This window comes from Heterocephalus glaber, unplaced genomic scaffold (genome assembly GCF_053883595.1).
Source record: "Heterocephalus glaber isolate CG9 unplaced genomic scaffold, H.glaber_assembly_v1.0 deba00001687, whole genome shotgun sequence".
In the NCBI taxonomy this organism is placed as follows: domain Eukaryota; kingdom Metazoa; phylum Chordata; class Mammalia; order Rodentia; family Bathyergidae; genus Heterocephalus; species Heterocephalus glaber.
The window spans coordinates 1,035,474-1,050,161 of NW_028258412.1; the positions used below are offsets into that span (position 1 = coordinate 1,035,474).

Consider the following 14,688-nt stretch of genomic DNA (forward strand, 5'->3'; position numbering starts at 1 on the left):
TCCTCTATAGTCTCATTCAAGTCATCACGGATGTCTTTGTAAGTCATCATTAATGTCTTTGTAAGCCAAAAGAATGATGAAATTTTTAAATTATTAGTACATTTGCTATCCCTATTATATCTAGTGCTAATTGTAAAATGTAAGAGCTTTTAGCTGGGTGTGGTGGTGGATGCCTGTAATCCCAGTACTCTGAGTGGCTGAGGCTCTTGCCTCAGGATGACAAATTTGAGCTCAGCCTGGACAACTTAGTGACTTAGCAAGACCCTTTCTCAAAATGAAAAATAAGAAGGGTGCTCACTTTGGCAGCACAGGCACTAAAATTGGAACAATTCAGAGAAGATTAGCGTGGCCCTGCACAAGGGTGACATGCAAATTCGTGAAGGGTTCCATGTTTTTTCACAAACATAAACTAAATAGTAATAATAATAATAATGATAATATTATAATAATAATGAGGGCTGGAGATTTAGCCCAGTGGTTCTGCCACCTGTCTCGTAAGCCAAAGGACCCGAGTTCAATACCTGGTACCCCCCCTCCAAAAAAAATAATAATGAAAATTGGAGAAAGGTATCCAGAGAGGGAAAGAGGGAGGAGGATGGGAAGGGGAAGGAGAATGAAAAGAATCAAGAGGGCCAGGGATTTAGCTCAGTGGTTCCGGCGCCTGCTTCGCAAGCACAAGGTCCCGAGTTCGATCCCCAGTACAAAAAAAAAAAAAGAAAAGAATCAAGATATGTTAAGTACATATACTTACTCCCTAAGATAAAAGTAAACATCATATACAGCAAACATGTACTAATAAAAAAATGAAAAAAGCACATTGACATTAAAAGCAGGGCCGGAGATTTAGCTCAGTGGTTTCGCCACCTGCTGCACAAGCACAAGGACCCAAGTTTGATCCCCGGTACCAAAAAAAAAAAAAAAAAAAAAGACATTAAAAGCATAAAAAGATAAAAAATAAAAAGAGCTGGAGCTGGGACTATATCTCAGTGCAAATGCCCTGGGTTCAATCCCCAGTACAAACAAACAAACAAATAAATAAATAAATAAATGCATTTAACTCACCTGCACAATCACTCCTACAGTGCAATTTGTATTTCATACATGTGTATGGATTTCATTCTTTCCAGAAGCAGAAGGCTAGAAACACTACACAAAACTAACTGAGCTTGCCAGACGAGGTAGCGCACGCCTGAAATCCTGGCCCTTGGGAGGCTGAGGCAGGAGGATCGCCAGAAGTTGGAGGCCAACCTGGGGTACATAGTGAGACCTTGTCTCAAATAATAAACAAACAACAACAATAAGAGAAACTAACTCAGCTGTTTTTATTTCACTTCTTGTCATTCACATAGTCTATTCAAATTGTTGACCTTCAGCTCATTGATGTGTTAGGAAAGACTGAAAAAAATTTATGGGTTTCTGTTTGTGTTGCCCTAAGAATGTATCAGAGATCGGATAATTGTAACGATCAGAGATTAACGTCTTTGCAGTGCTGGAGGCTGGGAAATCCAAGGTTGAGGGGCCTGCATCCGGCAGGGGCTTTCTTGATACAGCACCTCATGCGGAAGGTGAAGGGCAGAGCACTGTAAGATAGAGAGGAGGGAGCCACACTCCTTTTATCAGGAACCTACCCCTATAGTAGCTAACCAGCTTCTGTGATAATGACATTAATCCGTGCGTTCGGACAGATGCCCCATACCTAATCACCTCTGACAGGTCTCACCTCTCAACACTTGCTTTGTGGATTAAGTTTCCAGCACACGAGGCCTGGAAGGCACGTTCAATCCATAGTATTCTATCTTTCTCTTGCCTTCTATGCCATCATTGTTCCAGCTAAGTGGTTGCAGTTCCAGTAAGATGTCTCTGCTGTACTCCCTGAATTGCATGCATGTGAGGCATTGTGAACACTGTAAGTGAATGGAGCCACAAAAGCCACAGAAGACCCATATAGCAAGTATCATCTGTGCTCCATTGTTCCATTGGGCTTAGCTTATAAAACACAAGCCCAAGGAGAAAATTATTAAAAATTTCAAGATGGCAACAGCAGAGCTTTAAACAAAGTGGGAGGACCGTCTGACCTGGAGCCCTGTGCATTGTACAGGTCACAGCCCCATGAGCACAGCCAATGAGGACTTGAGGGCTAAACTCCCAATACCCTCTCCTGACCCAACAGGGCAGGCAAAGTAACTGAAAATAAGCTAAAAGCAGAAAAGTGGAAGGGACACCTGATTGAGGGAGAACTAACTGCCAGTGCAGTGACAGATGGGAGCATTATTCAGAGCAGAGAGACCAGAGGTCTTCTTCTTGACAAGACAGAGTTCTCTAAGGGAGCCGGAGGAAACTACACCAAGTTTCTGCAGAGAAAGCCACTAAAACCCAGATATATACCCGGGGATTTAGCTCAGTGGTGCCGCTGCCTGCCTCGCAAGTGCAAGGTCTCGAGTTCGATCTCCGGCACCAAAAAAAAAAAAAAGCCCAGTTACATAAAACTAGCCTCCGGTATAGTAAATCACTAATCCAGAGAAACTGAACAAAAATGGGGTTCATCAACTTAAATGATCACCACAGCTCTCAGAAATAGTTGAACTACTGAATAAAATAGATTCCTAAATGGAATCTAATGTTGGTTATAAGGAAAATTTGTGCATGGTTAAAAAACAGTCCTGAACATCTCCTACATTTTACAAACACTATACAGTGTATCTTTGATTTACAAATGCAATTCATTCCCAAGGGCTGGTTGTAACTCAAGTTGTTCAACTGAAGGCTCAGGCTCCTCTGCACAGCCTTCAATCTCTCTCCTGTACACAGGCAGATCTCAGTGTCCTTGGAGAGACATTGGCCTAGGATTTCTCAATTGACCTCACACAGGAAAGGATGCTGTAATGTTCCTTCCAGAACTTTTTAAGGATTAAATCTGTATCTGAGACCATCTGAAAGGATCAGCGGCCAGCATTCAGGTCGTAACTCAAGACTTGGTTTGTAAGTTTAAACAAAAATTCCAGTCATAACTCAAATCATTTGTATGTCAGCCTGATTGTAACTCAAGATTCCACTGTATGGGCTTACAATCTCTAAATAAATCTAGCGCACCAAGTCTTTCTTTGGGGATTCAAACAAATCACTCTTCCTGTAGTTGAGCACCCAGTGACATAGCTTGTTGAGATCTATGCTGCATCTAAAGCAGGACAGCAAGAAGAAGCAGCTGGAAGTCCTAGAAGTGAAGAGGTCCTTGAGGAAAAGCAATGGCTTAATAATGTCACCTCGTGTTCATCTGGGAGCACATGTATTACAGGAATACCCTGCAATATCTCACATTTCATTTATTTTTTCTTTTGCTTTATTGATGTAAGACAAATTCCAGGCCTAGGTAGAAAACTCTCCTTGTTAAAAAGTAAATAAAGGATGGGCTGGGGATTTAGCTCAGTGGTTCCGGCACCTGCCTCGCAAGCGCAGGGTCCCAAGTTCGATCCCTGGTACCAAAAAAAAAAAAAAAAGTAAATAAAGGGCTGGGGATTTAGCTCAGTGGTTCCACCACCTGCCCTGCAAGCACAAGGACCCAACTTTGATCTTGGGACCAAAAAAAGTAAGTAAAAAGGAAAAGAAAAAAAACTAGCATGAGACTTGTGAGTAGAGTTTGAAGATTACAGTTCAAAGATTCAACTTTTTATCATTCAGTCATTCCTCCCATCCCTGACTCGCTCCTTGGTGTGTGCATTCAAATGATCTTTTCATAAAGTTGTTTTGGAGTAAATACTTCCATTGTTATTCTACTCAATTGTTTTGACTTTCTTTTTTAAGGATTTGAATTAGGTATTCATTTTCTAATACTGATCTTATATATCTTACATAAAGAAGTCTAGCCTCCCAAAACGAAACAAAAAAATTTAATGGGTATCTTCCCAATATCCATAAATGCACAGCTTTATTCTTCACTTAAATAAATGTGTTGCATTGTGTAAATGTAATTTCTGTGTGCACTTGTGTGTGTGTATTAATTTCTGCTATGATCAGGCCAAGAAAGACTAGATTGTTACACCCAAGAAATGCCTTGGCTTCAAAGTGACCATAAAACAGGAGACTTGTTGACCTGCAAAATTTCTCTTTCAGGTGTGTCAGATGGTGGACACTATTTATAAGCAACTGAAAGAAAATTCTTCTCACTTTATGAAGGACATCTTGTTGGAGGTTGTCACCTTGTTGGCACAAATGTTGCCCAAAGGTGTCGTCTTTCAGCTCATGTACTACCCAGTCCCAGCGGACAAGTACGGCTTTACCCTGCCCCTTCTCCTGTGTGTTCACCAGTTCACAGGCAGACAGAGATAGACTCAAATCTTGGGCTGTCATTTCCGGGCCTCATTTCTTTTTCTGAGATCTATTTTTGTGCCATATAGATGATTCCAAGGCTTAGATACCATCATAAATGTTAGTCACACTTTGGCCAATAGCTGGTACACAGTGGGCCTTTAAGAAATGATCAATGTCACCTTTATTTAGCTGAGGCTTTCGATTATGTTCTGCTGCATATCCTCTAGGAACAAACCTGTTCTCAAAGTGATCATAGATTTTTCTTCCCATTTGGTGAATTTACTCTTTTTTCTGAAGGAAAAAAATTCCACACATCGAGTGTTTTTCTTGCTTATGAAAGACAGACATAAGATATTTCTACCCACCAATAGAAAGAATTCGACATTAAAAATTACCAAATATAAAAAAATTACCAAATTTAGCCGCACCTGCCTGGCAAGTGCAAGGTCCTGAGTTTGATCCCCAGTACCGCAAAAAAAAAAAAAAAAAAAAATTGGGGAGGGGGCGGGGATTTAGCTCAGTGGTTCTGCCATCTGCCTCGCAAGCGCAAGGTCCCGAGTTAGATCCCTGGTACCAAAAAAACAAAAAATGAAAAACAAAAAAAATTACCAAATATAATTGGAAGGAAGTCTCCTGTCCCTTAACTGTTAATCTGAAATTCATGATCCAAGATCACAAGAAATATTTAAGAAAAAATTACTAATGTGAGCCTGTGGAATAGTATGTCTCTAACAGATACATTAGAAGAACTTAGAAAAACCAATCCCATAGAAAAACCAAACCAAACCAATCTGGTTTATATACTGGGAAGGAGATGTGACTTCCTCTGGCAGCAGTGCTTGCCCCAGGACAGCAATATTCAGAAGGGAGAGTTGGAAGGAAGGATATAGGGCTTTGTTCCAAATGGTCAGACTCTTGTCCTGGTGATCATTTCAAAGTATTCAGAATACCAAAGGGTCTTTTTCAGGCAGGCAAGCAGGGCAGTGGGCGGTGTGCTGAGTTGATCATCTAACCTCTGGATAGCCATCTTTGTCATTCAGAGGATGTTTTCCTTTCGCTTAGTTAGAAAATCCCTGTGATTACAAATGACTCTTCCTCTCCTAGGCAAATCCTGTAATCCTTTAGATTAACACCTCATTCTTATGCAGGTTAAACATCCTTTTGATTAGAAAATGGGATAAGCATGCCCTTATACTCCTCATTTTGATGTTATTTGAAAATCACTATTGTAGTTTGGGTAGCATTTCTAAAATAACCAATATTTACACTTGCTTTCTTCTCCATAATATAAAACCTTCACTGTTAAACCATGTCCACTGGGACACAATTATTGCATACAGTAAAGTTTTCTTCCCACAAATAAGTACCACCAATAAAATTGTTTTATAAGATTCAAACTAATACTTAAATGGCATACATCCTCTATCAACTCTACAGTTTCAAATAAGTGAATACTAAAAGATCAGCTTAATAACTACATGTGAAATATGAATCTAAACACATACTTAGTCTTATGTTCATTCTGTTTTTTCATTAATTGTCTTCTCATGTTCTAAGAGTAGGACTTTTATTCCTAATATGTGTACCTAATATATATATGATAAAAATATCTGTACAGTAAAAAAAAAAAAAGAAAATCACCAGGAGGCCGGGGGCATTGTGGTGCTTGCCTGTAACCTCAGCACTCACAAAGCTGAGGCATAAGTTTGAGGCCAGGCTGGGCTACAAATCCAAGGACAGCCTGAACTATATAGTGATATCCTATCTCAAGGAAAAGAAAAAAAGGGGGGGGGGCGGGGATTTAGCTCAGTGGTTTCACCACCTGCTGCACAAGCGCAAGGACCCGAGTTCAATCCCTGGTACCAAAAAAAAGGCCAGGAGTTAAGCTAAACTACAGAAATGAATGGAAAATCTGATCAGCCAAAAGAAGTGAGAAAATGAGACAGGGTACGCAAGACTTGGTGTCCCCATGGCTCTCAGCATGAGCCCTGCAGGAGGGAGCAGCTGGGTAGTAGGTTCTACAGAGCTGGGTATACCCGCTCTGGGGGACCAGGCTCCTCTATTAGGAGCCCAGCTGCAGAAAGACTGAATGATAGACCTCAGAGCCCAGTGTGGATTGACAAGATATCAAGATTCTGCTGACACAGAGATGTGAAGCAGTTTAAGATGAGCAATAGTCAGACTATTCATGAAGCATGACTGTGTGGGAAAGGAGGGAGGGGACCCGATGTCCTGACATCAGGGCTCTGACCAAGCACACATGTGTTATTAATTAAACATGTGGCCTTTGGCAATATGCTTTATGCCTCTGAGCTCAGGTTTTCACTTTTATTGTTATTGTTATTTTATTTATTTAGGTTTTAAATAAATTTACCTGCATATTGATGATTTAGTCATATTAATGACTAATTTGTATTCCCATGCCAATCTTTATAAATATAAAAGTATTCCTGGACAAGCAGGCTCACCCAATGCAGGAGCAGAGTACAGGGTGCAGAAAATTGATCAGTTTCTGATGAGCTACATAGATACTTAAATATCAGCAAGACTTTCAGACTGTATTTTCCATAAGTTGTCACTTGAAATCTTCCTCTGCTTTTGAGGAAAAGAGACTTAGGGATCATTTGGACATAAGAATCTCACCTTGTTGTGGTCTTGTCTGTACTGTCTTTGCCTAAAAAATGTGATTCGAGTCACTGTGTCCAGTAGGGAACGGCCGACTTAGGATCTGCCTGAGTTCACAGCATTTTGTATTTGCAGCGCTCTGATGCTGATGTGGCAGGCAGTGGGCTCTGAGCCACAAGTTGCCCCACAAGTGCTGAAGGAAATCCTGTTGGTCTTGAAAGACAAACCTTGGGAAGTGGAGGACACCATGCAGGAAGGGAGATGCTTCATTCTGGATGTCACTAACATGATGCCTCTGGCGGTGAGGACCATAATGCATGTTTCTTCCCAGTGTTGTTCTCTCTTGCCATCCCTATCTGCACAGACTCAGTCTCTCCTCAACATAGTCTGCCCTCACCTGTCCACTCGCCCAGTACAAATGTGTTGTGTGCCACACCCTGACCATGGGGCTTACATTCTGCTAAGAGACGGAGACAGGGAAGCCGTGTATGTGTCAGACATCCAAAGAAATCTAAAATGGTGTTGGGAGAAAAAAAGTGTCAGGGATGGTGAAGGTGACTTGGTCAGATCCAGCCTCCCTGCTGAGGTGACATCTAATCAGATACCTGCACCAGGTGAGGGTGGTCCTTTCGTATACCCAAGACAGACAGGAAGGAGAGCAAAAGCTCTGAGGTAATGGAAGTCAGTGAGTACATGAGGGCTGCAGAATCAGAATGAGCTGAGCAAGGGCGGGAGTGGAGGTGATGAAACCAGTGAGGCAGCTGCAAGCTCAACCCTACACAGTTTTATACGATGTGAAGGCCTAATTTCACTTGCGTCCATCATTATGTATCTCCCAACGACCCAAATCATCATGCCTGGGAGTAAATTCAGGTCTTACAGAAATACAATAAAACAGGGCCGGGGATTTAGCTCAGTGGTTCCGACGCCTGCTGCGCAATCGCAAGGACCCGAGTTCGATCCCTGGTACCAAAAAAAAAAAGAAATACAATAAAACAGCCTGGTTTGATGATGCACACACCTGTAATCCTAGACTCAGGAGGCTGAGGCAGGAGGATTGGTGAGAGTTTGAGGCCAGCCTGAGCTAAATAGTGAGTTCAAGACCAGCTTGGAATACTTAGCAAGACCCTATCTCAGACAAACAAATAAATAAATGCCATGTTTGATAAATGTGAGGAGCTGGGATATATATTTCTGATGTGATGGGTATTGTAGAAGTCAGTACACCAAATGATCTGTGGACAACCTGTCCCACTTCCCCTTGCCTGTCCCACTTCCTTGGATCATTTGAGTGCAGGGAGGACCTGGGTTGTTAACAGGACTGTTCTTCATGGCCACATATGAAGGGGAGCTTGGGATGTACATCCTCTTGGGGACCAGCTTGCTTCCCCCCGGTTTGGCAGCCAGGGATGTTCAGTTGTGCTCTGGAGCACCTTGCCTGGAAATGCTTGGCACTGTTCTGGTGCTCAGCTGACTCAGTAGCTGCTCCTGAATGAGAGAATATGCAGTCATGGTTCATGCTTCCTTCAAGGAGGCTGAGGAAGGTTGCAGAGTCCCACTCTTCCTCTCCTCAGTAAGACTGGGTTTACAGGGAGAGGCTTCCCTTTTTAATAACCTTTTCCTTCCTTTGTAGGCATCCCAGGCCCTGTGCATGCTTTTGCCTATGGGTTCCTATAAGAAGACAGTGGCCCAGTTTTTTCCCGAGATCTTGATGGCCCTCATGTTTCAACTCCTTTACATCAGTCAGCTGAGAGTGCAGCCACAGGACAGGCCTATGTGAGAGAGTGCGGGTTACTTCTGATCCAATACGAGATGAACCACTCCCGTGTGTTCATGTGGGGTTTGTGCAATCCTGGGTGTAGTGCATTCGTGCATTACAGTGTTCTGTCCTCTGAAGGGCAGATCTCTTCAGAAAAGTAACCATTCAGAGAACCTAGACATCACATAGCATGTGCCCTGCGTGTGTGCACAGAATAGAAAGAGTCACAACAGCAAAACACTGTTCATTCTTGCTGTGCTCCCTGCTAGCTCTGTAAGGGGGCAGCACTAGGTCACAACCCATACCCATTTTCTGATGGTAACTTCTCAGGCTTATCATACATAAACCAGGAAACAATGTGCACAAGTGTGTGTTGTGAACTGGAAAACTGTTTTATGGCTGAGGATGGCATGTGTGGGCTTACGACATGAGTCCTCTGTCCTCATCAGGAAAAGTTCAGGATTCCCTTCTCCCCAAGACAGCACAGCTGCTTGTGTGTGCTACCCTCCAGAGAACTGTCAATGCAACTGTCAGCTAGTTGCAGTGCCTGATATGGACACTGAAGCCTGACAGGGCTCTAAAACACAGTCAGTTTTATTAAGATATATAATCCACTCCCTGTGCTTTAAGCAGACATATACTTAACCACTTTGAATAGAGAACATATCCTCTTTATTAATGACATCCATGAAAGAAAACAGACACCTTTGACAAGTCATTATTTTGTTGATGATCTATTGAAAATAATTAATAAATTAGTAAGCCGCTCTGTGATTAATCCTAGATTTTATGTGCTGTAATTTTACTAAATTTCTCAGGAGGCCTCCTGCCTGAGCCTCTTGAGTAGCTAAGGTTTGTTTTTTTTTTTTGGTACCAGGGATTGAACTTGGGACCTCATGCTTTCGAGGCAGGCAGCAGAACCACTGAGCTAAATCCCCGGCCCTATGTGCTGTAATTTTAATTTAACCTCTTGTCCTGTGTACTACTAATCAAGGGAGATGGAAGCATCTAGACATTGACTTCTTCTGGAACATCCCATTTCTCAAAACCTGTACACTACCAGGATGGGCTGAAAAGGCAGGGCATGTGTACTTAGTTATGTGAAGGTCATTGTCCCAGGATGATGCTCTTTTTTGGGTCCTTAGTTATGCCCGGGAGGGGCTGAGAATTCTGCTAAATTGTTCTGGACTGCAAGAAGTGGATACTGCTCTGAAACAGAAGTATTGCTGGAGTCATATTTGCCAAACATACTATTACCAAGATGGGGTCAACCTCATTGCCAGGTAAGAACAGGAGGCTCTGAGTGGGATGCTTGGCCTCCATCTTCCCTCAAGTAAGCTACATGGGAACACAGGATCTATTTCAATTTTTAAATGTTTTAATTATTTAAATTGCCATTTGATTTCTACATCTTCAGCTATATTGAGAGGTTTTATTTGGGGGTATTTTCCCCTTTCCTTCCCTGTTACTTGATGACCCAATCACTCTCACACTATAGAACATATTTGTCTTTCTGGTATAGAGAGCTCAAGGTGAGTCTGTATTTCTTTCTGATATTTAGCTCATTCCTGCTCTGCAGACCTCAGACAATCCTGTACCCTTGCTTAAAAGAGGCCCAGTAAAGATCTGTGTTCAATGAACCAAACAAATTTGGGGAACTAGAGTGTAAAAAAAATTTTATTTTTCTTTTACTGGAAAAGGTAGTAAAAGTTTTCATTTGGCCTTTAGTGAATAGCAAGCTTCTGATTATAGGGATCAAATTTTCCGATTAAGAATTAAGATATAGGGACTTGTCGACCTGACATACTAATGTGACATTGTAACTGACCCAGAAAGTGTAGTCTATGTGGTCCATGGGCTCTTGGTGCTTTTAAAAATGGCATTTTGCCAGGTGTGTTGGCGCACACCTGTACTCTCAGCATTTGGGAGGCTGAAGGAGGAAGATCATTATGAGTTCAAGGCCAGTCTGGTCTACGTAGTGAGTTCAAGGCCAGCCTGGACTGCATAGCGAGACACTGTCTCAAAAAACAAAACAAAACAAAACAAAACAAAAAGGTATCTTATTTGCACTTGTGTTTCAGAAACACACCTTACTGTGTAAACGTGTGGTGCCTCCTCACCCTACAAGTCACTAGCTCAGTGTCCACTCTGTCCTCAGGACCTTTGAATCTTCTTACCCAAAGCCTGACCTATAGAGCTGCAAGGCCTCACCTGGGGCTTGATTCAGAGGCTGGTGTTAGCAAGTCCCCAGGTGGTTTGTAGGCACGTTAAAACTCTACAAGAGCAACCTGGAGTCTTGAAATGGAAACTTTGCAGTGTCGTCCTTTCCGATCCCACTTTCCCAGTCTGATCCAGGTCTGTGAGTCAGGACAGCTCCGAGCCCGACCACTGCTTGTGCGTGTGTGTGTGTGCGTGTATGTGTGTAAGGCTTATTGAATCAGACCTTACAGCCTCTTCTCATGAGTTATCCATAGTAGTCCCAGGCTCTCTTCGTCATTATACTATTCAAAAGAGAGATGCGATCAGAACAGCAAAGGTGAGCTGCACAGCTACTGCAGGTTGACCTTTAGATGCTTCTACCTCTCCAATTGCTCAAGAATTGATGGGAAATTGTACACAAATAGGGCCTTTTGTTGTGTGGGAAAGGATGAGAGAAACAGAAAAGAGAAGTGGCATTAAGGAAAGAAATGCAGACAGAGGTCCAGTTGGATATAATCCCCAGAGGCTGTGTAGAATTCATAGCGAGGCTGTCGTTTATCTTGGATTAGGGAACACTAGGAATATCATTTCTTTTTACTCTGGGAGGTAAAAACTATGAGGCTAACGTTCATCTTTTTTTCCTCCAGTGCTAAGAATTAAACCTTTAACCCAGGGCCTTCACACTGAACTATATATCTCCATCCGTATATGTAGTTTTAATTTATTTTTAATTTTTTTAAAATTTTGAGTCAAGGTTTCACTAAGTTGTCCAAGCTAGGTTTGAACTTGCAATGCCTTTTTTTTTTTTTTTTTTGGTACTGGGGATCGAACTCAGGTCCTTGCGCTTGTGCAGCAGGCAGCGAAGCCACTGAGCTAAATCCCCGGCCCAGCAGTGCTTTTTTTGTTGTTGTTTGTTTGGGGTTTTTTTTTTGGTACCGGGGGATCGAACTCGGGTCCTTGCACTTGCAAGGCGGCCGGCGGAACCACTGAGCTAAATCCCCAGCCCAAAACTTGCAATGCTCTTGCCTCAGCCACCCAGAGTGTTGGAATTGCAGGCATGCACCATCACACCCGATTTATCTCTTTATCACTATCAGTATTTGCTGATGCAGAACATGTTTTCTTTTTTGCTAATTCAGTGCCTCCATCTCCTTTACAGAACTCTCTGTGAATATAACTTTCCACAGTTTCCAGAAACCTTATATTATCTCCACAAGATCTTAGTGCAAGGTCCTAGGAGGTCAGAAGAGCATATCATCATAGTAATATTCTTCATCAAAGTGAGTTTTAATAGGAAACTATGAATAACACAGTTCTCATTTTCTTTTCTTACCTAAGCTTAACACTCTAGCCTTTTGTCTCCCCGTCAAAATATTTGTTTTGACCAAGACTTAAAAGAGAATAAAAAGATATCTGAGGGTGGGGAAGGGAGCAGTGAAATGAGTTACATCTGGATTATGGGAGAGTTGCCCCTTTAGTTTGCTCTAGCAGTTGGCTTTTATCTTCTCCTAGAGGGTGCGGATTTGCACAAAAATATATATTTTGCATGTCTGCTAAAGTATATCAAGGATGATGGAGTTTTCCAAAGGCCCCAGTAAGTGACATGTGGGTCTACATTATAATTCAGATTCTCTTGGGAATAAATAGGAATTGTCCAAACGACTGTGTCAAATAAAGATGTGGAAGAATATTACTTTGAATATGAATATTACATCATATATTGCAATGTCATAGTGAAGGAGCATACTGAGGAAGTCCTTTGGCTTACAAAAAAAGATTGTGTAAATTGAAATTATCTGAGTTGAATGTAATTTTTCCATAAAAGTCATGTTGTAGGGCCGGGGATATAGCTCAGTGGTTTCGCCGCCTGCTGCGCAAGCACAAGGACCGGAGTTCAATCCCCAGTACCAAAAAAAAAAGACATGCAAAAGTCATCTTGTAAAGATGTGATGCCCAATAGTTTTAAAAAATATGATTTCAAACAACATAAGAAAACAGTTAATAAACTATAAAAGATACTTATACACTAAATGGTGTACCTCTAAAGCTTTCTGAAGTATTTGTGAATCAATTTAATTGAACACTGCTGTTTCTCAAAGATGCTTAATCCTTTTGCCTCTTCTTGGTTTATTTTGTGATTCATTATTTTCATTGTATTGACACTTAAGTATGTATAAATATTAAATAGGTCTAAACAGGACATAAGTAAAATCTCCCCTAAAATAATACATTTAAAAGAAATTTACAAACTACACAGATTTATATTAGCATCATTAATGCAACAGATGAGGTTTGGTGAAATCTAATCACCTCTCTCAAGAGTATTAGTGTCTTTTGCTATCAGAGTTTGGTGAGCCTGGCCTCCCATTTACTCAGCAAGGATCACTTTCTTCCTCATCTTCTCTGAATCTTTGACATGTTGTCAAATTCTTTTTCTTCATCTATTGAAAAGATCATGAGTTTTATCCTTAATTCTGTTAATATGGTGTGTCACATTTTTAATCTGCATATGTCATATGAGCACTTACATCTTTATTAAACTTCTCATTTTATGCACATATTGCTTTTCTAATTTTATTTGGTTGTCTTTGTTGTTTTGTTTGGAATTCTGTTAGGCAGTTCCTAGATACCCTTTATGTTTGTTTCTGTTTTTGTTTTGGTAGCTTACTAGAGCTTTATTAATTTTCTTTGGCCAAGTCATGTTTGCCCGATTCTTCACTGCACCGGCATCTATGTGTTTAAAATAGCAAATAGCCCTTTCCAGTATTTGCATACTAGTTTTGGCAGATAAAGACCTTCTCTTCTTGGGCTTGTTTTTATGAGCTCAAGCAGGCATGAATCTTGTGTGGTCCATGGGTGAAATGAACTGCTTCCAGAAAAGTAGGGTTGGCACTGGAATGAGGGTCTGCTTCAGGGTCCACAGATGGCAGACCTGTTACCAAGTTTGTGAATGGGAGCAGCTCCCTCTGTGTCCATGGGAGGATTCCAGCTGTCTCCTTGCGAGACAGACCCCATACGATGATAAGTGATGATGAAATGAGTCCTCTGCAATCAGTGTCCACCACAAAGACCATGGTCTGCAGGCTCCCTCAGGGTGCATAGATGGCACGGCTCCCACTGGGTCCCTGGGCAGGCAGGACTTGTCCCAAACTGCAGCTGAAAGGGACTATAGTCAAGTTGCTGTGCTGTTCCAGGACGTGCTATGGGACCAAGGTGGACATGTCTCCTCGCAGCTCCCTAAGCAGGCAAGATTTCGAAGGGCTTAGAGCTGACTTTTAGGGTCACTTCACTGCCCTAGTCAGGACCAAGATTGGCAGGCCTGTTACCTGAGGCATAAGTAGGCATGACTCCTCCTAGTTCCTTACTGGATGGTTCTGTGGTAGGATCAAAGCCAAACAGAGCTATAGCCAAGTCCATAGGAGAAAGGGGCCTTTCTGAGTCTGGAACTATGGTCATGGTTGATAAATCTGCCACCAGAATGCAAATCTGCCCCCTCAAAAAAGCCTTCTTCACTCTTGATCTCCAGCAGGGATTTCAACCTTCTAAGTAATGCCAAAGAGACCCCACAAAAAGACTTTTATCCACTATGGCTGTGAAACTACTGCTGCTGAGGGGATGAGTAGAGGACTTATAATGACTTCTTGTACAGTTTGCAATAATCCCAGGGATAATACCACATTCTCATTTCATTATGTGTTTTAGTAGAGAGGCTTTTCTGCTTTACAATTGACATAGTTAACTTTTTTTTTGGTACCAGGGATCAAACTCAGGTCCTTGTGCTTACAGGGCAGGCGACAGAA

At 41.8% G+C, this 14,688-nt stretch overlaps 1 protein-coding gene and 1 non-coding gene across 5 annotated transcripts in view; both read left to right on the forward strand.

The window, feature by feature from the left end:
• The window catches only part of Mroh9 (maestro heat like repeat family member 9), an 86,219-nt gene that overhangs the window by 47,066 nt on the left and 24,465 nt on the right, over positions 1-14,688 (forward strand). For all 4 annotated transcript variants that reach the window (XM_021257107.2, XM_021257110.2, XM_021257112.2 and 1 more), the window contains 5 exons: positions 4,108-4,262; positions 7,066-7,231; positions 8,564-8,706; positions 9,835-9,972; positions 12,048-12,168. In XM_021257107.2, coding sequence (XP_021112766.1) covers positions 4,108-4,262; positions 7,066-7,231; positions 8,564-8,706; positions 9,835-9,972; positions 12,048-12,168 — 723 coding nt within the window. The remainder of the gene's footprint in view (positions 1-4,107; positions 4,263-7,065; positions 7,232-8,563; positions 8,707-9,834; positions 9,973-12,047; positions 12,169-14,688) is intronic.
• On the forward strand, positions 291-396 carry LOC147821929 (U6 spliceosomal RNA). Its single transcript, XR_015446345.1, has one exon. It is a non-coding gene; the product is annotated as a U6 spliceosomal RNA (small nuclear RNA).